We start from the raw sequence: 23,278 nt of genomic DNA on the forward strand, positions 1-23,278 counted from the left end.
GTTATAAATACTAATAAGCTCTTTTTTTTCATATTGCCTTTGCACTACTTTTGGAATAGAAATGCTCGTCTGACATAACCATCACCATAGTGAAATAGTCCAGTCGGGCACTTTTTTCTGTCCATTTTTCTAATTAATGTATAAAAATATTTTGGTGGTCTTTTCTAAATAAGGAGAGCTTTTTTTATGCTTCTGACTACCAGAATGACATGTTTGTACTGGCTAACTGTTCTTTCACCTGTAATTCTTTTTTGTAGCTGACTGGAAATACCGGCATGCAGGATTAATGGCCTTATCTGCCATTGGTGAAGGATGCCACCAGCAAATGGAAGGAATTTTAAATGAGATAGTAAATTTTGTTTTGCTTTTTCTTCAGGATCCTGTAAGTACCAGTAAATACCTGATTCATACTTATTACCATAGTTCCCGTGTGGGAACCCTTTACCTTTACTTACACAAAGTCCCCTATTGCAGCATCCAAGAGTAAGGTACGCAGCCTGTAATGCCGTGGGACAGATGGCTACAGATTTTGCACCTGGCTTCCAAAAGAAATTTCATGAGAAGGTAAGTAACAATGCCTCAAACACTCAAACAGAGGAGGTGTGTTTGGAAATGTGGTGTTTCAAAATGTGTGTTTATCTGATTCTGTTTTCCAGGTGATCGCGGCCCTGCTGCAGACCATGGAGGACCAGGGCAATCAGCGAGTGCAGGCCCATGCTGCTGCTGCTCTGATCAACTTCACTGAGGACTGTCCCAAGTCACTGCTTATTCCATATTTAGACAATTTGGTGAAACATCTACATTCCATCATGGTACTTAAACTTCAAGAGGTAGGTTTTCAAGGTCTTTAAGCTCCTATTTAGAGATTAATGTAGGTTATTTTAGTGGGTAAGACCTGGAGAAAGACCAGGTTCAGCCTGGCCATAAAGAATAGAAAGTCAGGTTAGGCTGTGTGAAGTAGAATAATTCAGTCTTGACCAGAGAATAGGCCAACATTGGAATTGGGAAAGAAGTTATAGCCTAAACGTTAGGTAAAATCAGTATGTGAATTGCCTTGAAAACAAGGCAGTTATTTTGAATTCTGATTTGTGTAAATTTGGAAGAACCATTTTGTTCTTAACTGCTGCAGGAAATCCTGATAATGTGATTGTAAGAAATTAGCTGTGTAGCATTGTGAGGCGTAAACAAAACGGGAGAAAATTTAAGACTGTCAAGATTATTGTTCACAGAGCTTGGGTGGTAATAGTGGAAATTAGTGGGGAAAGATGATTCTAAAAGTCATTTTTCAGGAAGCAGTAACAGTTTCTACCAGTTTGAATTTTAAAAGATGATAGAGAGGGGGTGCCTGGGTGGCTCAGTCAGTTAAGTGTCTGATTCTTCATTTTGGCTCAGGTCATGATCTCATGGTTTGTGGGTTTGAGTCCCACTTTGGGCTCTGTGCTGACAGTGCTGAGCCTGCTTGCGATCTCCTTCTGCCCCTCCCCTGCTTGTTCTCTCCTCTCCCCACCCACCCACCCCACCCACCCCTCCCCGTCAAAAACAAACAAACTTAAAAAAAAAAAAGACGAAAGATAAGTTAAAAAAGTTGACCGTTCTTCTCACCTGGATGACAGAAGTAGACAGATGAGAAAGAATATCATTTTTACGTTAAATAAGTTGAATTTTAAAATCAGGCCTGGCTGTCCAAATAGAAGAAGGTTTGCAGTGATAGCTTAAATAAGAAATAGAACCTAAGAGACTCAGTGGTGTTAGTACAGCAGTGTGTGAGGTGAGGATGTAAGTGAGAAAGGCAAAGATTCAGGCTCAGTTTGTCGTGAAATGAATAAAAAGGACAAATAAAAGCCTCTTAAGAAAACTCCTATGTTTACCAGACACGAAGTTACTGTCAAGTTGCTATAAAAGTAAAGTTTCTAACGTTACTAACTCAATTCTCACATATCAATTCGTTATGAACCAGGAAGAATTAGTAAACCACACTTCACGTAGTCATTTTCTAAAGGAGAACGGGCTGGAGACGAGATACAGTGTCTCCGAAGGCGAAGAAAGGGGCTTTTGAAATATGACAGGTGTTCAGTGTCCAGTGACGGCAGACCAGGAAGGAACAGGAGTGAATCTGAAGACGGGTAGACCCCAGTTGAAGGCAGATGAGTTTGTTGGTTAAATCAGGAACGGAAGGATCAAACGTGACTTTACAAGTGTGTTTGGGTAGAGGGCTGAAGTGTAAATAGAGTTTCAATTGCATCCCCTTACTCCAAAGAGGCAACAGGTCAGATTTTTTAAAGACTAAAAGAAGGAATTGCTAAGACGGCCTGGGGAAGAAGTTAAAGTATGTGAGCAAAAGTTGTGCAAAGAGAAGGTAGCTGATGAGGAACAACGTTCCTCGGAGATCAGAAGCAGTCGAGACCTGAAACGTGGAGCGGATGCAGAAGAAGGGAGTAAGTTACCCTCTTACGGGGCAGTGGAAGTGGTCATGCAGGGGGAAGAACTCTGCTCAGAGTGGCTGGAGTTGATTGGGGGGAAATGAAACAAATCTGGAATAGTCCCTGGGTCAGGTACTCCTATGAATCCTCAAGGGTTAGAAAATGTTACCAGGTGACAGCATGAGCCCCGCTGCAAGTACCCAGTGTTTGTTACTAGCCAGGTCTGAGAACCTGTAGGTCTTGAATGCAGGAGAAAGGGGAGCTCATGTGTTTCACCAAGACGGTGAAATAGTTGGCTAAAAAGCTCTGGCTCTGATGGGGTCATTAGTGCTACCTTCTGGGGAGAGTCACATGAGAAGATAAAGGAATGGACCATGAAGGGGATTCTCTCATGCATGGTAGGACGGCGCAGAGTGTACGGTAAGTAGTGGGAGTCCGTGAGGTAAAAGGACCGAGAAATACCGGTGTCAAGCTGGGATACAAAAATTGGAAAAGGAATCAGATTTGTGCTTGAGAATTGGTTGCTTGGAGTTAAGGCAGACCTGAGTAAGGAGCATTCCATTAACAGAAGAGAGAGGAGATCCCACATCAGTAGTTCCGCAGGGATTCTTTAATTTGCTCCGGAACCTACGGTCTCCACTCGGGCTGCTGGAGGGTGGTCTCCGCTGGCTGTCTCAGAGAAGCCTGTGAGAACTCGGAGCAGGTATTTCTTCCAGTTTCTCGTTTGCATGATTTATTTTGTGTGTTTTCCTTCTCCTAGTTGATTCAGAAAGGCACCAAGTTAGTTCTGGAACAAGTTGTGACATCTATCGCATCAGTTGCAGATACCGCAGAGGAAAAATTTGTCCCCTACTATGACTTATTTATGCCATCACTAAAGCACATCGTCGAGAACGCAGTTCAGAAGGAACTCCGACTTCTCAGAGGAAAAACTATTGAGTGCATCAGCCTCATTGGTCTAGCCGTTGGGAAGGAAAAAGTAAGTGATTTGTAGAAGGCTGAATTTACTGTCTGTAGTTTGGCTGTGGAGGCATTGAGGGAGGTACTTAGAGGCCTTTTCCTTCTGCTAAATGGTTTTCCAGATACTTGTTTTTTTCCATTATCTTACTCTCCTGTAATTCTAGCTTTATATAGAAATTCATTTTTTCAGCATTAATATTAAGGTTTTTTTCTTAATTCATTTATGCTCTTGAAATCTCCTCCTCTTCCTACCACATGTACAGTCTACTGGGAGGCGTGTGGAGTTCAAGATCCATATGTTTAGCTTCACTCATTTAAACACGTACTTGGTAGCATTCCGTTTGCTTTCTTGTTAATCCAAAAACCATCAGGTGTCCTAAGAGAAATCTCTATACATATAGCTCTGCAGAAAATAATTAGCAAGGACCATTGGCAGATGTATTTGTCTTCCAGCCAGCATATCAGAGTGTCAAAGCTGATCCAAATGAAGTCCCCCCTGTCATTGACCTCTCGCGCTCTAATTCTCAGAACTACCAACAGTAGAACCTCTCCAGTTGGTCTCCTCCAAAACCAGCACCAGTGTTAACTTTACCTTAGAAATTATTTTCTGTGAGATACTGAGAACCTAATCAATACAACATTTTCATGTTCCTACTCTGTCTGATTTTCAAACTGTCTCTGAAACACTGCCTGTTTATACGGTGGGGATTGGCAGAACTACACAGAGTTACCTGAAAATCCTATACTTCTAGGGAGCAATCCAAAGTTTTCTTTCCGGATTTGGATTATCTTTTTACTGCTGGAAATACGTAAACTATAGACCAAAACTTGATATCATTAGAAATTCCTTAAATTGTGGTTTATATACACAATGGAGTACTACATGGCAATGAGAAAGAACGAAATATGGCCCTTTGTAGCAACGTGGATGGAACTGGAGAGTGTGATGCTAAGTGAAATAAGCCATACAGAGAAAGACAGATACCATATGTTTTCACTCTTATGTGGATCCTGAGAAACTTAACAGAAACCCATGGAGGAGGGGAAGGGAAAAAAAAAAAAAAAAGAGGTTAGAGTAGGAGAGAGCCAAAGCATAAGAGACTCTTAAAAACTGAGAACAAACTGAGGGTTGATGGGGGGTGGGAGGGAGGGGAGGGTGGGTGATGGGTATTGAGGAGGGCACCTTTTGGGATGAGCACTGGGTGTTGTATGGAAACCAGTTTGACAATAAATTTCATATATTGGAAAAAAAAAAAAAGAAATTCCTTTATACTGCAGTTCACTCTGACCTTCACTGGAGAATCTATTTTTCTAGAAAGAGCACTAGGTGTGTGCAACATAGATGAAAATTTTTCAGTGTGATACTTTTGTCTAAGGGGTTATGACCCATGTGGGAAATGTAATGGATTTTCTTTTGGAAAGTTGTGTTATTATACAAGAACCAAAATTGGGTAGCGGTGAGCACCTCTCTCTTCTGATAGCCACGAGAAACACCGGTGTTGATTTTCCCAAATATTTTCTTCCAGTTCATGCAAGATGCATCAGATGTGATGCAGCTCTTGTTGAAGACCCAGACGGACTTTAGCGATATGGAAGATGATGATCCCCAGGTAAAGCAGCTTTCACATGTTCGCCTAGATGTACATCTAGTATAAAGTTAAATGTACTCAAAAAAAGAAATTGAGTGATAGTTTTCTTGAGATAATCCCTGGTTGCAGAGACGTTCTTCACTGGCTTTCCTTCTACTTCTCATGCCATCTTTTTCTCAGTCTGCTCTGCCTGCCCTCTCCCCTGACTCTGGCTTTTGGCTTTTGGTTTTTTAGGTATTTTTATGCTCTTAGGGTTCTGTCTTAGGCCCTCTTCCCTCCTGAGCAGTGTCATCCACACCATGGCTTCAGTTTTCCTCCATGTGCTGTAACTGCCAGATCTTTCTCTCAATTCAGGGTTCACTGATCCCCCTGCTTACTAGACATCTCCATTTGGACGTCTCTCGGCCCTGTCATTGCCACATGACTTCCCACAAACCTCTGCTTTTTTCTTTTTGCCCATGAGCACACATTCATGTCACCCCTGCCCCATGCAGCCTGACTAATCCCAGCTCATATTTCAAGGCCAGTATAAGTCTTGATAGTGGATCCTTATGACACAGTGTTGTAAATTGTAAGTGTGTGTCATGGTCCTAATAGTATTCACAATGCCTAATGAATAACAGCGACTCCATAAATAATTGCTGGGTTACATTTGGACTTTACATGGCCATATCATTATTTCCTATGAACTTAGATTGTTTTTTCTTTTATGTGTGTGTGTGTGGTTTTTTTGTTTGTTTTAGAGTAGGTGTGGAGAATACGTGTGTATACGCACGTGAGATATGTTAGTAAAAATCAACTCACTTTCTGGGTTACAGGGATGATGAATTAGAACTAGATCCTCTGTTGGTGGTTTGCAGGTGATTCAGACTATGTAAACACAGTAGTAGAAGAGGTGTCTTAAAAACACCCAGCCACTTACACAGAAAATTGAAACAGCTAGGAGAAAGGGATGTTTTCTCGGGTGTTAATACATGTTTAATGAATGGAATGCTAGGCAGTAAAGATACAGTCAGATAAAATATGTTCTTGTCTTCAAAAAATGTAGGGCCTAGGAGTTAAAATGGTTAAGTAGATTTTATATATGTGACTCAGATGCTATTAGAGAAAATTATATATTGCTTCTTGAAAGTAAGAAAAAAATAAGACACAGTCCTGGTCTTCCTCTTTTCCCTCACCTGCTCTCTCTATCCCAGGGTAAAGGTTCACAGTGATTTTATTTCTGAATGTTTTAAGTATATGACCCTAGGAAATGTACTTTCTGCTTGAAGAGCTATGAATGTGAAATAAAACATTGTTTGTATGAAATAGGGAAATGGCTTCTTTGTGATTGTCTATTTACCATTGTTTTGAAACCAATTTTAATTTTTTTCCCCAGATCTCTTACATGATCTCAGCATGGGCCAGAATGTGCAAAATTCTTGGAAAAGAATTTCAGCAGTACCTTCCAGTGGTTATGGGGCCTTTAATGAAGACTGCTTCAATTAAGCCTGAAGTAGCCCTTTTAGATAGTAGGTGTCTTCATGAAGACATAACAGTTGTAAAATTCCTCCCTGTGATTATTTTTAATGTGAATTTGTTTTCTTCCTTGTTAATAGCCCAAGACATGGAAAACATGAGTGATGATGACGGTTGGGAGTTTGTGAACCTTGGAGATCAGCAAAGTTTTGGTATTAAAACTGCAGGACTGGAAGAAAAGTCCACTGCTTGTCAGATGCTGGTGAGTGCGTATAGTGTTTATCAGACTTCAGTTGACGAGTTCTTAGAACACATTCATACACACATTTCAGAGGAGTGCCTCCCATAGATGTTAAAGAAATTATTTGAAGAGCAGGAATATATTCTTTAAAAAATAAAATGTAGAGACATTTTGACCCAACATTTCCACTTCTGGATAAAGAAATCACGTAGGTAAACTTCATGATCACTGCTGTTTCTAATAACAACAACAAAAATGAAAAGCCTGAATGCCTGTTATCAGGAAGCTAATAATTATTGTACCCAGCTGATACAAAGCTATGTTGGGGCAAGGATTTTTGTCTGTTCTGTGCTTCGTGTATAGTAGATAAGATGACCAAGGAATATTTTTTGAATGAATGAATGAACAGAAATGTGCTCATGCTACTGAAAATATAACTGGTATGATGTCAGTCATATAAAAAATATAAACATGGTAGGGACATCAAAATGTTGACAGTAATTACCTCTTGCAGTGTCATGAGGTCTTGTGTGCAAGTTCTCTTTGAGGTTGTTTTTTTGTTTGGTTTTTTCCCTCCCCTTCCCCTTTATGAGCATGTGTTACAGACAGGGACAATAATCTATTTTTCTTAAAGGTAGAATTAAGAAATTATGGTATATTACAAACTTAGCAGATGAGTAAGCCCAAATAAAAGTTAATAACTTAAATTTTATCTTGCATTAATAAAGCATTGTTGTATTTACCAGTTCATTTAAACTTATATTTCTTGAACATATTTCTATCATCAGTACTTACTATATATTGTAAACATTTATGCCTATAATATAATTCATAGACATTTTGGATTTTTGTGGTATCTTTCAACTAGAGAGTAAATGTAAATGTAACATCTCTAAACAAAATTATCAAATCTTTTAATGTGGAAGAAAGTAAAGAAACTTTTTTTTTTAAGTTTGTTTAGTTTGAGAGAGAGCACACGAGCAGGGGAAGAACAGAGAGAGAGAATCCCAAGCAGGCTCCATGCTGACAGCATGACACAGGGCTCACTCAGTCCCACGAACCATGAGATGGTGACCTGAGCCAAAACCAAGAGTCAGCTACTTAACCGACTGAGCCACTCAAGCACCCCGAGAAACAATTATTTTTAAAGCAGCATTATTTTTCTGTTTCACTGATGAAATGATTCTTTTATTACAAAATAACATAAGCCTATTTGCAGATTTACAGAGTGATACGCTACAATTAAGTGTTCGGGTTTTTATATCTTTTTAAAGTATTTTTCTTCAATGATATATTTTGTTTGAAGTACCTCAGAGTGCTGAAACTTTTGCACCATTCTCCCACACACAACACCAAAAACGTGGGGTGTTCCGGTCTTTGAATGACAGCGTATACTGCAGTCACACCAAGGCCCTTTCCCTTTGTACAGCTTTTTCTACATTTATATTTGTATTTCCCAGATACTTTTCACAGTCCTGCATGCAGCTCTAAGTGTACTTCCAGTCAGGGTACAGCATTCTGTGGTCCTTACGATACTGCTATTTAATAAATGTTAGTACCTAAAAACTAACATGGATCTTGATTTCTGATACTTTGGTTTCAGGTTTGCTATGCTAAAGAGTTAAAGGAAGGCTTTGTGGAATACACTGAACAAGTTGTCAAACTGATGGTCCCTCTACTGAAATTTTATTTCCATGATGATATCCTATAATTTTTGAATGCAAAACATTTCTAGAATTAGTTAAATTGTAGCTTGAGTGTTTGACTTTGTGTTAACTGATGTGTGCTTCACTATGATTGTTTGCACTAACTGTAATTTAAGATTGTAAACTACATTTTTTGCAGGTGCTTTAGTGTCATGGTTTTTGTGCCAAAAACAAGAAGAAAATGTTACCTATTTTCTAGTTGACAGCTTTTTCTGTGAACCACTGGAAAGATTTTAAGGATTGATATTTTTAGCAAATGTTTGTAGTTGTATATAAGAACTTTTCTCAAATATCTGTTGGTGGTGTTAAGCTAAGACTTTTTTATAATTTTTTTTTCAACGTTTCTTTTTTGAGAGACCGAGCACGAGAGGGGGAGGGGCAGAGAGAGAGAGGGAAGCACAGAATCTAAAGCAGGCTCTAGGCTCTGAGCTGTCAGCACAGGCCCAACACAGGGCTCGAACTCACGAACGGTGAGATCATGACCTAAGCCGAAGTCGGACACTTAACCGACTGAGCAACCCAGGTGCCCCGAAACTAAGAGTTTTCTTAATAGGTTAAGAGACCCGCTGATAACTTTCTGTGGCCTAGTCCTGCATTTCAAATGTGGGTATCACCTTGGAGAAACCTTTCTTGATAAATCTGCATGTTAAATGTTTTCCTTCCTAACATGATTGTCGTAATTAATACATGGAAACATTTTTAGGCCTTAACACACACACACAATTTCGTAGATGGGTTTAAAAAAAAGGGACAGCCCAACAGAGTGGTTGAGGCCAAACTCAGATCTTCCTGACTCCAGAGCCCCTTTGTTTTAGTTCCTCATGCAGTATCCTGTAGTGGTATCCTTTACAGAAGATGGCTTTTGCCCAAGAGAAACTTACCATGATGAGAGAGGACAAAGGGAAGTCTCACGACCTGATGTCACAACTGACACTAGATAGGGAGGGGCAGCTTGGTCTTCATTGAAACTGAAAAGGCTCTGACAGGAGAACTTAATTAGTGTTCCCAGGAGAAATACAGCTTTGGTTGCATTTATTAGTAACATTTTTTTTAATTTTCTTTTTTAAAGTTTGTTTATTTTGAGAGAATGAGCAGTGGGGGCAGAGGGGGGGCGGGTATAGGAAGAGGGAGAGAGAAAATGCCAAGCAGGCTCCACGCTGTCAGTGTGGAGCCTGACATGGGGCTCACACTCAAAACTGAGATCATGACCTGAGCCAAAACCAAGAGTCAGACACTTACCAACTGAGTGCCACCCCCCCACCAGGCTTCCCATTAGAAATATATATTGCATAAGTTTGGGGATGAGAACATACTAAGATATGCTCTAAGGGTCCCAGAACCTTTTACAATCATTTCTGTGTTTGCAGGTCACATTTGAGACTCACTGCTGTATTGTAGGTGACAGAAAAGACAGGGATAAGTCATATGGCCAGGGAGATGTCTGTTTTTATACACACGATATATTTAACACAAGCTCCTGGATAGCAGTCTCAGATAATCTGGCCATATGACTGGCACTCGGTGAACACTTTAACATTTACGTAAGCAGAATGAGAGAACAATCTTTCAAGGAGAGGAATTACACTAAGTGTGTTTGAAAGTATTGATTACGTTTCCTTAACAATAAAACGTGTTCGAGTGGCGGCAGCAGAATCCATGCCTCTTCTCCTGGAATGTGCGAGAGTTCGTGGTCCTGAGTATCTCACACAGATGTGGCATTTTATGTGTGATGCTCTAATCAAGGCCATTGGCACAGAACCAGACTCAGATGTCCTCTCAGAAATAATGCATTCTTTTGCAAAGGTAAATATTCTTCTCTTAAAAGTATGTATAAGGTTGTATGTTCATATATTAGTCTTGCTAAAAATAAATAAAATTCTATCTTATAACAAGTGATTTTTTTTTATTTACTGAAAATGTTTCTTTCTTATTTTAACGTTTTAGTCCAGTCTTGATAAGTTGCCACCGTCATTTACCTAATAATCCAACTGCAGAATCTTGGCTCATCTCCAGCTCACACCTACTTTCTGTCCTATTCTCTCCTAGATGCCTCTGCTCTTCATTTTCCCTTATGTCTTCTCTGTGCTGAGATCGCCTCCTTTGGTCTGCTCCCGATGTCTCTCTCCTTTCTTTCCCTCCCAGTTCATTCTCCTTTTCTCAGGCATGAACTTGCTCAATACTTGCACTCCTCTTCCCAATATTCCTGGTCACCCCCATTGTTCACGGCTCCATGGTCTGCTCCACAGTTTGGTTTAAAAATTCTTCATTACCTTTCATTTGTCCCCATTTACACTCTTACAGTTCACATTTCTTCTATTTTAACAAAGGAGGCCCCCCTGGGCCTTTGTGCATGTGATTTCCTCGGCCTGTAGTGCCCTCCCAGCACCCCCTTTCCTTTCTCCCCACTGTGTTTGTGTAGACCGTGTGTGTGGTAATTGAGCTCCTCAGAAGCTGGATAGTCTGCTCCATCTTTGAGATGTCAGCTCCTAGCAGTAATGCCTGGCATTTAAGATCTGCTCAGGACATGTTCAAAATAAAAATATTTTTTAAATTATTTTCTTTGAAGTACTGTCATACGAACATACACCAAGCAAGTGTAATCTAGTCATTTAATCGTTAGTCTTCAACCGTACTGAGTTATGTTAATTTTTCTCATGTTTCCGTGTTATTCTTAACAGAACTTAACTGTTGACTCTTAAAACACTTAAATCTCATGGGTTGCTTTCTTTCCTCAATTTCATCATTAGTGCATTGAAGTAATGGGAGATGGATGCCTTAATAATGAACATTTTGAAGAGTTGGGAGGCATATTGAAAGCTAAACTCGAAGAACATTTTAAAAATCAAGAATTGCGGCAAGGTAAGTTCTCCACACTTTTATTTCTGAATGTAATCCTTGACCGTTTTGGCGACCATTTAAAAAGACATTTATTTGGGTGTGTTTTAGTTAAAAGACAAGATGAAGACTATGATGAACAGGTGGAAGAGTCACTACAAGATGAGGTAAATTATTCCCTTCAGAACTTAATTTGTATGATCATTTGCATCTGGAACATTTTTAAATGCTTAAGTTTCTAATTCATTTCTGACTTGTCATTCTGATGTAATTATCGGTAATTTTTAGCAGAAGAATCTGACATGTATTTCATTTACTAATCTAGAGAATAAGTAATTGCAGTTAGCTGATTTGTGTTTTGGATGCTGTGTGTTTTTGCTGCAATACCTCCCACATGACAGCACTTCTAAGTTCACCTAGTGTTTCTTTTATATATGCCTCTCAGCAAATTTTTATTGGCTGGCGTATTCACTGTTTTAAAGATTAGTGGACTCAAAGTCAGGTGTTAAATGACTGTCTAAAGCCACACACTGCCGCGAGTCTAGGGCTTAAGGCCAGATCTTTTTGTAACAACAGCTGTCTTTCTACCAGATCACAGGATAGTGAGAATTTCCTTATAAATAATACACATGCAGTGGTTGAAATAAGTCTTCTACGTTGCTTTGTTCAGTTCTCTCCTCATCAAACCATTTGATGCCATCAGATGTATTTCAGCTGCATATTTAGGTTCCAGGATGTGGCACGTAGCCATCCTGGTGGACCAGTGCTCCCATGCTCGGGTCATCCCCTTTCTGTGCAGGGTGCTCCCACGCGTGGCTCATCCCTTTTCTGTGCGGGGTGCTCCCGCACACGGCTCATCCCCTTTCTGTGTGGGGTGGTCCATCCCTTTCTGTGCAGGGTGCTCCCATGCTGACACACACAAATTGCTCCCAGGGATGAGGTGTTGTCAGTTAACTGACCCCACATCTCTCCACCCATCTGCTCCAAAATTAGAAACATTCTTGCAGAAAGCAAAAAATACTACTGAAGTAAAAACACTTCTGTTTCAGAATTTGAAATGTAAGTATGTTCCAAGGAAAGTCTTTGGAGGAAGTGCAGTACTGGCCGCACTTCTCTTTCTGTCAGCAGGTGGGAGGCGTGACACCCAGCCGTAGAGGTGCCCTTACAGTGATGAGTAGTTTAATTTCTGCATTTGCTAGATTTTTGTAAATGAATGTTACTGTTAGCAGTAGTAGTGGAGATGCCTTTTGATACATATGGGTGTTGTGTGTGTTTTTGTTTTTAGGATGATAACGATGTTTATATTCTGACCAAAGTGTCAGACATTTTACACTCAATATTCAGTAGCTACAAGGAAAAGGTGTTACCATGGTTTGAACAGCTGCTCCCGTTAATTGTCAACCTAATTGTAAGTGTTACCTCTCTTTGACCGTTATTTTAGATAGTTGACCTGGGATTGTTTCAGTGCAGCACTTGAAAACACACTTCTAGGTTAAAATGGACCTTAGAAAACCCTAAGAAATTTCCATGATTTTATCAGGTTTATTGCATTGCCCTTGATATTTTCTCATTTGATACATGCTAGAAGTTTGCTAATTAGGTTTTCCGTAGTTCAGTTAAATCAGAATGCATTCCAAAGACATACAAATGACTTTTCATTATTTCAGGTTATCCGTGCCCTGCTCAGTTATCAACATAATTAGTTTTTTTCAGTGGACCCTAGAGGACTCCCTTAAAATCCTTGTTACATACAGCCAGCAATCATAGATTCTGCATGATGGCCTTATGTATTCAGTCTTTAAAATACACATGAAAAGCAATCAATAGAAATTTGTCTCACTTTGGCTTTTAATCTTGTATTTAGTAGTGCAGCACGTTTTTTTTAAAAACTTAGGTACATAGGACTTAACCTGTTGAGTGGATATATAAAGTTAACATCGTCATAACTTTTGTTGTTCTTTAAATACAGCATTATCATTGTCTTTTTTGTGAATTAAATGTACCTATGTTGTTGCTGCTGTTGGTTCTTCCGGTATATGCTGATATCAAATTGTGGGATTTTATTAAAAAATCATACAAAGTCTTTTAAACCTGTACTTCCTTAAGTCTGTGTTGTAATTTGAGGATTCACAAGAAGTGATTATTACTGTGTTTTTCGTTGCCTGTATCTGGAATATCCATGTAAGCTTATCACTTACATGATAGCCTATAGTGAATTTTTTTTTAACGTTCTTCGTGTACTCCAGTATTCAGAGCTTAAAAGATTATCTCTTTTATAGTGTCCACATAGACCATGGCCAGACAGACAATGGGGATTGTGCATCTTTGATGATGTCATAGAACACTGTAGTCCAGCCTCTTTTAAATACGCAGAATATTTTTTAAGGCCGATGCTCCAATATGTGTGCGACAGCAGCCCCGAAGTGAGGCAAGCAGCTGCGTATGGCCTGGGTGTCATGGCACAGTACGGTGGAGAGAACTACCGGCCTTTCTGTACAGGTACTTTCTTCTGCTCGGTCCCAGGCATCCCTTTTATCGCTCTCTCGTTCTCTTTTCCACATCCCCAAACATTATAGCTATTTCTGCTGTGTTCTTCTTCCCTTTTTCAAACGTCTCACCTATAACATATACAAATTGACCGTCTTTATTCTCGGAGATACGGAAATGAAATCTGAGTGGAATCAGAGCCTCCCCACCCCCATCCTCCAGAGTAGAGTTCATTTTGGGCTTGGGAGGTACACCCCAGCTGCGGCATAGGACTTTTAAAACATATGGGGGTCCCTGTAAAGCCAGCGCAGGAATACAGCTGGAGGCTTTTAAAAGCTTGAAGTACCCTGAGATGATCGGGAATTGAATGTTGAGTCTGCCGACCTCTTGGGCTCCCAGTTAGTGGAGCACTGATGCTCCAGCCCATGCCGGGGCAATCCTCCTTTCCTTCTTAGGTCTGGCTCTGCAGCCGAGAAAACAAAACGGGCTGGACACTTCAATAATTCTTCACTACAATCGATAACTGGACCGAAGATAAAAAGAAATATTTATATAAAAAATACTGGCTTTGCATGAAAATGTGAGGTTTTAAAAAACTGACCTTTTTGCAATTGCTTATTTTAGAAGCACTTCCACTGCTGGTAAGAGTTATTCAGTCTGCTGATTCTAAGACCAAAGAAAACGTCAATGCCACAGAGAACTGCATCTCAGCAGTGGGGAAGATTATGAAGTTCAAGCCTGACTGTGTGAACGTGGAAGAAGTCCTGCCTCACTGGTTGTCTTGGCTTCCACTACATGAGGATAAAGAAGAAGCTGTTCAGACTTTCAATTATCTGTGTGACTTGATCGAAAGGTAAGAAAAAGGACAAATAGACCTCACTTTCTTCCTCTCTAAACAGTGTTTCCTGTGCACAGCCCCTCAGATGTATAGGTTTCTAATAATGTTGTCTTTAAAACCGTATCACAGTTAACGCTGCCTTACAGTTAGATCTAGTTTGACTTGTTCTTTATGGAATTCAACAGATGAGGCATTATAGAACATAATGTTTTAAGAAGATTCTCTTTCAAGGGTGTCTGCGTGGCTCGGGTTAAACATCCAACTCTTTTTTTTTTTTTTTTTTTTTTAACCGTTCATAGCGGTGCCTGGATGGCTCAGTTGATTAAGTGTTCAACTTCCACTTAGATCATGATCTCAAAGTTCGGGAGCTCGAGCCCCGTGTCAGTTCTGTGCTGACAGCTCAGAGCCTGGAGCCTGCTTTGGATGCTGTGTCTCCTTCTGTCTTCCCTCCCCCATTCACGCTCTGTCATTCTTTCTCAAAATTTTAATGTTTGTTTGTTTGTTTGTTTGTTTGTTTGTTTGTGAGAGAGAGAGAGTGCATGCACATGCAAGCAGGGGAGGGGCAAAGAGAGAATCCAAAGCAGGCTCCGTGCTGTCAGCACAAAGCCCGATATGGAGCTCGAATTCACGAACCATGAGGTTATGACCCGAGCCAAAGTCAGATGCTCAACTGACTGAGCTGGCCAGGTGCCCCAGGCATCTGACTCTTGCTCTCAGCTTGGGTCCCTTCTCAGGGTCATGAGTTTGAGCTCCACACTGGGCTCCACACTTGGCATTGGAGTCTACTTAAAAAAAAAAAAAGTTTCCCTTTTAATGTTGTTGCCCGTTTATGTCACCAAAATGTCACCCCATTTATCTCTTGTTTATTTATTTGGCTTTAGATTCTTTTTTTAATCTCCGCTTTACAGAAGTAGAATTGACATGTATCATGTGTTAGTATAATGAGATCAAAGTATGTCATTAGCACCATGGTTTTTGGATTCAAGAATCAGTGGTATAAGGAAAGTATTCCAGTTGGGTAATCAAGATCTGGCCCTGGGCTCTGGCATTATTAATGCTCTTTTGTGTCCATGAGTATATCTAAGAATTGCAACAACCTGGAGGCTACAGAAGCTATCAAATCAAAGGCATGTTCTGTGGTGTGTTTTTCTAAGTCCAAGTTCTCCTAAATGTTAATCAGATCAAGGCTCTGTCACTACTAATTACTGCTTTTATTCATGAATAACTCCAAGGGCTACAACCACTCATCTGGAATTCGTAGAAATAGGCCAGTGAGCATATTCCTTCATCTCTGTTTAAGTTCAGGTTCACACAAGTATATTTGTGTGTTCCCACTGAGAACTGTCATTAAGGGATGTGCTAACCCTGGTGGAGACTGCACACTCCTTATCTACTACTGCCTTTGAAGTGACCACTTCTCCATCATGCTGTTTGATCATCTCCCTTGGAAAGGACTGTTGTGAAATTCTCTTAATGACAAAGACTGGAATCCCAGTTAAATACACTGTTATGTTTCTTTCCATTAAACTTGCCTGACGTTTACTTCCTGGCTTACTCTTTTTTTTGTTTTGTTTTGTTTTCTTTTTTTATTAGAGAGGGAGAAAGAGAGAATGAGTCGGGGAGGGGCAGAGAAAGAGGGAGACACAGAATCGGAAGCAGGCTCCAGGCTCCCAGCTGTCAGCACAGAGCCCAATATGGGGCTCGAACTCACAAACCACGAGATCATGACCTGAGCCAAAGTCGGACACTCAACCGACTGAGCCACCCAGACGCCCCCTGGCTTACTCTTAAAATGCCCATAAATCCTTTTGAACTTCACATTTATTTGGAAATCATTTTGCCATATAAGAAACTGCCATATAAGAGCTATTCTTAGTAATAGCTCTGTTGTTTTGTTTTGTTTTTTTAATAAGTCACAAGTTATTTATAAGGCACTTAGAATGTCCTATTTATTGTTTGGCCCTTGAAACTAACCTGAGATGAGCCAAGTATTTTTCTTAATTTACATGGGAAAACACTGAAGAGCTAATAAATAAAATTAGCTGGTTTTTCTGCCACTGAATTTGATTTTAATGAATGCATAATCATTTTATAAAGATCCTATAGCAGAATTCCATATTGGGGGAAGGATATAGGAAAATATGAGTGCTTGCGTAATTTTTCCTTAATTTTCATTTATAATGGCTTTCTTCTCTTTGGTCAGTAATCACCCAATCGTTCTTGGCCCCAACAACACCAATCTGCCCAAAATATTCAGTATAATTGCAGAAGGAGAAATGCATGAGGCAATTAAACATGAAGATCCTTGTGCCAAACGTCTGGCTAATGTAGTCCGCCAAGTACAGGTAAGCTGTTTTGCGGAAATGAAACAGTTTCTTAGGGAGGTGTTTTGTTTTGTTTTCTGTTCTACAAGGAAAAAAATAGGTACCCAATGAGCAAAGGAAGTTTCATTTTTATATTCTCTTGTCTCCAACCTTCAGATTACTTAATGTATACTGTGTCTATATGTTCTCATCTTTTATCAGTACTAAAATGTTTGTCTTAAACTTGAGATACTTCAAACCTTCCACTTGGTGCTTAGCACATACTCCTGTAGAAGGTTTTTTTTGCATTGTCTGTGAAGAAAAAAAGATGAGATTTTAATAGTAAATGAGCTGTCAGCTACCAAAGTTTTTTAAGTGATTTATGCTCCTTATTCCTTTGTGTTGTTTACTTGACTGTGTCCTCTACCTAATATAGCTTTTTCAGGTTAGATTGGATGAAGAAAACAGTGTGAGTGAAATGAACTTTAAAGAAATGCATAGATTTCTTGCTTTTATGATGGCACTCCTCAAACTACATCGACAGAAAGTATTTGGCATTATTATAGTCTACCTAATGATGAGTAGTAAAATACTTCTAAATGACCATTTCACTGAATCTAAATGTATGAAATTGTTTTTTCCTAGACTTCTGGAGGATTGTGGACTGAGTGCATAGCACAGCTCAGTCCCGAGCAGCAGGCAGCCATACAGGAGCTCCTGAACTCTGCTTGAAGGGCCTTAATATCACCACCAGAAAACTAACTCCAAATAAACGTTTACCCTTTTGTTTAGGTTTCTTTGTTTTGTTTTTGGGCAAAAGAGAACGGTAGAGTTGTGTTGTGTAGGCCATTCTTCTGCAAAGCCACAACAGCAGGAAGAGAAGCACTGGGTTTCAGAGTGGGGTTTGAAAGGATTTCTATGGTACCACTGAAGAGGTTCCCTGTAAGCCCTACAGCAGCACTGAAGAGTATTTTTCTATTGGTATAAGCCACCCACGTGAAGGTGAAAGGGAAGGAAAATTAATTTTTCTCATTAGACTTAAGGAAATTTAAGACAAAACAGCTTTAAGATCAGTTATTCAGTGTAGATGTGTACTAAAACAATTTGCTATACACCTAGTGTTCTATTAATTGGATGTGAGTCTTTTTGTAGGGTAGAAAGAAGCCTTCTACCCAACAAACCAGTAGATCTAAAAATTGGAAGAAAAAAAAAAAAGCTGAAGACAAAAACAAGCATGAAAATGTCATATTTGATGTCACTTTCAGTTTTTTCCCAAAAGGCTTATGCAGTGACTCAATCTGGAAAGCTCTCCAGCTTCCAGCCCTTGAATGTGAAGTGTCGTTGGCATGTCTGGCAGTAGTGTCTCATTCACTCAATAAACAACATTGAAGTACAAAGAGATCTGTGTAGAAATTCAGTACTGTCTGGCTTTGATTCATTTAATGTTTTTAATATAAGAATAAGCTAATATTTTTTTAGAGTAGCAACTATGTCTTCGAAGGTTTTCTTTTTCCCCTAATATTTTCCTTGTGCATTTAGTTTTTACCATCTTCCACTTTAATTTAAGCTAAGTTATATACCTATTCCTTCACAACCGGTATCCCTTTAAAGTTTGCAAATTTCAACCAATAGTTTTTTTAAACTAGTGTTGTTCTGGTAGATAAAAAAGATCTGGCTTAGTATTTTCACTGCAAATTGTAATTGATAGGGAGCCACGTACAACTTTCAGACTTTTAATTTTATGATAACTATTATGCCTAAAATTATTTGCTGATAAATTCAGTAAAATGTATGAAATTTTTTTCCTTGTGTGTTAACCTCATAGCAGTGAATGACTTGCTGTTGTTTCTTTACATAATTTTTCTAAGGGATCTTAATAGATTTCTGTTGAAACTTCAGTGTTAACACTTTTATAGTTTGTACTAAATTTAACCGTGATACAAAAATGAATTTTATGCATAGATCAGAATTTAAAATTAAAGATTTTTTCTTTAAGTGATTTGCATTACTTTATTAAAATTAAATCTGAAATGGAATAGAAAGAATGAGTTAAAATTAAGATGGTTCACTTGGTAGCAAATATCCTTCAAATATATTTTCAGTTTTCAGCACATTGTTAGCCCAGAAGCTTCAGTATCCTGCAGAACAGCATTGAATGACTTCACCAGCACAATCATTGCTTTCAGTGGGCACCTACTCGACCGTTTTGTAACGTGTGTGGGTAACACTTGGAACTACTTTATACCCTGTATTCCTGTTGGAGTAAAATGTGTCAAGACAACTCCTTTGTGCTTTCTTATGTAGAATAGAGTTTGGAAGGCCGAATCGTGTACTGATTGCAATAGCAGTTTCACTGTTGTTTTTAATTTAAATTATTACAACACTTAAAACATGTTAAAAATGTGGCGCGCCTGCCTAAGTTGAAATGGAAGTGTGATCAGAAGATGGCTGCATGTTTTTGGAGAATCTAGTGTCTGCAAAGCTCTGTACTAAGTACTTACGGGTAAGATTCGTAGCTTCTGGTTTAAACACTAATGGGAAAGTCAGAAGATGGAGCAGTGAAGAGTCAGTAAGATCCCTGAAAGAAGTAAATGGGTGCAGATCCATCCTCGGGCTAGAAATAGAGAAACAACTGAAACTGAATCGCATTCATCAGGGAGAGGTTGGTATTAAAGGCTGTTACTGTGCCATGATCCGGAAATCCAGGGCTTGTAACTAATTGTAATATGTTCATGAACTAACGGTTCTTTGGAATTATCTGGGGACACATTTTTAATACCTCATTTTATCTACACAAGATGAAAATTCATGTTTTTTCCTTTTGTACCAAATTTAGTTGCCTGGTGGCCTTGCGTGTCAGCCAACAATGGTATATTTATGAATCCAAGCTATTTCTGGAGGAAAATCATGTGTGTGGCTCTTACGTTTTCTGGGTATTTTGTAACAAAGGATTAAGTTACCTGCACAAGTATTAGAAATTTGTAGCAAAACTTATTTGGAGTATTTTTTTAATGCTGTAAATTTAAAGAAAAGTAAAATTGTCTTAAAGCTAATTTGACACTTCTGTAATGGAAGGCAACTTTATCATAACTCTGGAGTTGTAGTTTGACTAACTGAACCATCACTAAATAATACGCAAATAAACATTCTTGATGCACCTGGTCTCATAGTAAATAAGGGGGGTGCATATTAATAGTGGTGTGAGCATTATATTTTTATTAAGGCATTTTAAGCAATTTGGAAGCCCCTCACAGCAAGGTAATGTTTTATTTAGTATGGCTTCATTCTGCCTACAGGTATTGGATAAAAGTTTTTTGGCTTTCATCTTGTTGCATAGAAATCACTACTCCTATTCCTCTTTGCCTCAAAGGAGTGATGGCCAGAAGCTGCCGTCTTTGATTTCCTTAGCTCCAAACGTGGCAGTACCACTGTTTCAGAAGAGTGTGAACCAACTGCAACGAGGAGGCTGGGATTTTCATTTCCAACACTTGAACTTCTGAAGCAGAGGGGCAGGGGTAACAAACCATTCTGGACTAGACTTGCTTACCCCCCTCCTTACCCCCTCCCTTTTTTTTTTTACACAGACCTTTAGTCCAGACAGTCATTGCCTAGACTATACAGATTATATTGTTTATATGAATGGATAAATACTAACACTTAGAAGATAAAATTATAGCTCAGTTGTTACTTTCTAAAAACTGAATCCAGAAGCGGTGTGGTATGTATGGATTTTATGCAAAACATCTCCCAAATGCTTAATTCTAGTTAAGGCAGAAGAGTGATTCTGAAATGTTTCTTGGTGATTCTGATCTTTCATTGTTTCCTCAATCTATAAGTCTCTGTCCTCCTTGACTGTCCTTCAGATTGTGATGGAAATCAAGACTTGCGCCGTTTGTGTGGATAAGGAATTAGTTCCCCTTTGTCTCTGGACACTTTGTGACAGATGGGTAGAAAATGTCCAAGTTTTCCATTGCAGCCTGACCACACCCTGTGTTTTCAGGCACACCTTGAAAGAAAGATCATGGTGTTGAGTGATGAAAACCAGGGGTCAGCAAACTTTCTAAGGGACAAAAAATATTTTAGGCTTTGCAGGCTCAAAGGTCTCTCTTAAAACTACTTAGCTGCCATTCTAGCGCCAGACCGTCCGTAGGCGATACCAAACGAGAGGGTGTGGCTGTGTCTCCTTAATCTACAAAAACAGGCTGGCCGTGGTTTGCTGACATCTGATGAGAACCATTGCTTGGGTTCAAAAGTCTCACTGTACATGTATTAACACCTTGGACAAATTAACCTATGTCTTAGTCGCCTTCTCAAAAGTGGGAGCAATAGCACACACGCATTTTGGCTGCAACTACTTACTAGTCTAGGCCCTCCTAGAGCCCCCGTATTTCTCTGCCTCAGTATTCGTTTGTAAAACAGTCTGTCGACAGATCTACCACACGGGATGGTTGTGAGGCCTGAGGTAGTACAACACCAGAAGCACCTGAGACTGCCTAGCGGTGCAGGTTTGCTATTTGAGTACACGTTTGAAGAGGTAGAATTAAATCTGGACAGCATCTGCTTTTACAACTAGTTACGTCATAGTTACTCCATGGAACGTGGAGTAGTACTTCCCAGCGAGAATGCGGTCACTTTGATTAAGCTGTGTAACAAACACTGACCGGCTTCAGTGCAAGTGCTGAACAAAACGTCTGCCTTTAGGTAGGGGACACCCAATTACATAACAAAAGTAGAAGGTAGAATAGGAAGAAAGAGAACTAACATATCAAGTACTGCAAATAGGGGATGTACACAGTGGCCTTAAACTGCCCACTCCTGGTCCCTGAAGAAACCCCTGAGCTGAAGCTTTCTGCCTGGCCTTGCTGGCACCGTGGAGCTGGTGCTAGGGTTGTGTCACAGATGGCCCAGAGTACCAGACCATCACGTGCTCTCTTGGAGGGTGAAGGAGCCGGGCACAGAAAGCCTGTTGGGTGCCCAAACCCTCTCCCCGCAACCGAGCACAACTCCTGCCTAGGGGAAGTGTTGCCAGTAAATCACAATCTGGTTGACCGTGAAAAATGCCGAAGTATTTGTTGCCCATTTAGAAACCTGGTCCCAATCCCCAACTGCAGCTAACTCTTGTTTCACAATATGTAGAAACCTAGTGGGGCAGGTGAGCTTTTTGTGTCTGTTTCTGTCCCACGTGTACATGACTGCCCCTTACCATTTAATTTCACACTCCCAGACTTTTCCCAAACTCCTTTCGGCTTCAGCTGACACGTCTTACATAGGTCTAAAATTTGGCCTTTATAACAAAGACTGACTGCAAATAGTGGGAAAATACAGGATTGTGGCCATATTGCACTTTGTGCTTTAAAAATATTTAAGGTTTATGGGGCATCTAGGTGGCTTAGTTGGTTGCGTCCAATCTCGCAGTTCATGAAGTTGAGCCCCATGTTGGGCTCTGTGCTGCCAGCTCAGAGCCTTGAGCCTGCTTTGGAATCTGTCTCCCCCTCTCCCTGCCCCTCCCCCGCTCACATTGTCTCAAAAATATTTTTGAAAATTTTTAATAAAAATATTTAAAGTTTATTAAAGGGGCACCTGAGTGGCTCAGTCAGTTGAGCTTCCTTCCAACTCTTGGTTTCAGCTCAGGTCATGATTTCATGGTTCGTGAGTCTGAACCCTGCATGGGTCAGTGCAGAGCCTGCTTGGGATTCTCCACCCCCCCACCCCGCTCGCACTCTATTTTGAGAGAAAAACACAACCTGTCAATTTTTAGTGTTCCTGAATTGTCTCGAGAGAAAAGGTTACCACTACTATATAAAAGATCAGTAAGTCGTAAGACCAAGAACTCAGGGGCCTTTTCTAAAAAAGTTTACTCTGAGAGAAAGCAAGCAGAGGAAGGACACACAGAGAGAGAGGGAGAGTATCCCAAGCAGGCTCCAAGCTGTCAGCCCCAGAGCCTGACGTGGGGCTCTATCTCATGGCTGTGTGATCATGACCTGAGCGGAAATCAAGAGTTGGACCCTTAACCAGCAGCCACCCAGTACCCCTGTGAAGATACTAAAGGGGGTACTTTCTGATTCACAATGGAGATCGCCCCTTCCCTCCCGAGATGGAAGCTTCCAGATCTCTGCCACCAAAGACAGTGAGTGGGAGGCCCTGCAAAAGCCTTCAGGGATCCCACTCACTCCAAAGCTACTTGCTTCCCTAGATGGCCTGTGCGATCCCAGTGCAGAGGCCAGCTCAGACAAGTCATTCCCAGAGGTGTGCAAGGCTGGGGGCCAGGCAGCAGGGCCTGCTTCCGGCTCTGATCCACGGTCCCCCACAGCCCTGCCTCCCCAAGTACCCAGCAGCCCAAACCCCATTCCCTCCTGGGAAGGGAGCCCTGGACCCACGGACTTCTGCTGTTTTGAAAACTGCTTAGACCTGCAGGTAAGGTGCTGTCTCCCTCATCCCCCG

General features: G+C 40.3%; 1 protein-coding gene across 2 annotated transcripts in view; it reads left to right on the plus strand.

Annotated features, from left to right (window-relative positions):
• IPO5 (importin 5) overlaps positions 1-17,628 on the plus strand; it is a 57,151-nt gene extending 39,523 nt beyond the window's left edge. For both annotated transcript variants that reach the window (XM_023252761.2, XM_045055186.1), the window contains 16 exons: positions 258-382; positions 475-564; positions 657-830; positions 3,181-3,399; positions 4,907-4,990; positions 6,348-6,480; positions 6,568-6,689; positions 8,272-8,368; positions 10,005-10,177; positions 11,122-11,233; positions 11,321-11,376; positions 12,495-12,617; positions 13,489-13,708; positions 14,321-14,549; positions 16,738-16,879; positions 17,483-17,628. In XM_023252761.2, coding sequence (XP_023108529.1) covers positions 258-382; positions 475-564; positions 657-830; positions 3,181-3,399; positions 4,907-4,990; positions 6,348-6,480; positions 6,568-6,689; positions 8,272-8,368; positions 10,005-10,177; positions 11,122-11,233; positions 11,321-11,376; positions 12,495-12,617; positions 13,489-13,708; positions 14,321-14,549; positions 16,738-16,879; positions 17,483-17,569 — 2,186 coding nt within the window. In that variant the 3' untranslated portion in view covers positions 17,570-17,628. The remainder of the gene's footprint in view (positions 1-257; positions 383-474; positions 565-656; positions 831-3,180; positions 3,400-4,906; positions 4,991-6,347; positions 6,481-6,567; positions 6,690-8,271; positions 8,369-10,004; positions 10,178-11,121; positions 11,234-11,320; positions 11,377-12,494; positions 12,618-13,488; positions 13,709-14,320; positions 14,550-16,737; positions 16,880-17,482) is intronic.
• The last annotated feature ends 5,650 nt before the right edge of the window (positions 17,629-23,278 follow it).

The sequence above is a fragment of the Felis catus genome, chromosome A1 (assembly GCF_018350175.1).
Source record: "Felis catus isolate Fca126 chromosome A1, F.catus_Fca126_mat1.0, whole genome shotgun sequence".
Lineage (NCBI taxonomy): Eukaryota > Metazoa > Chordata > Mammalia > Carnivora > Felidae > Felis > Felis catus.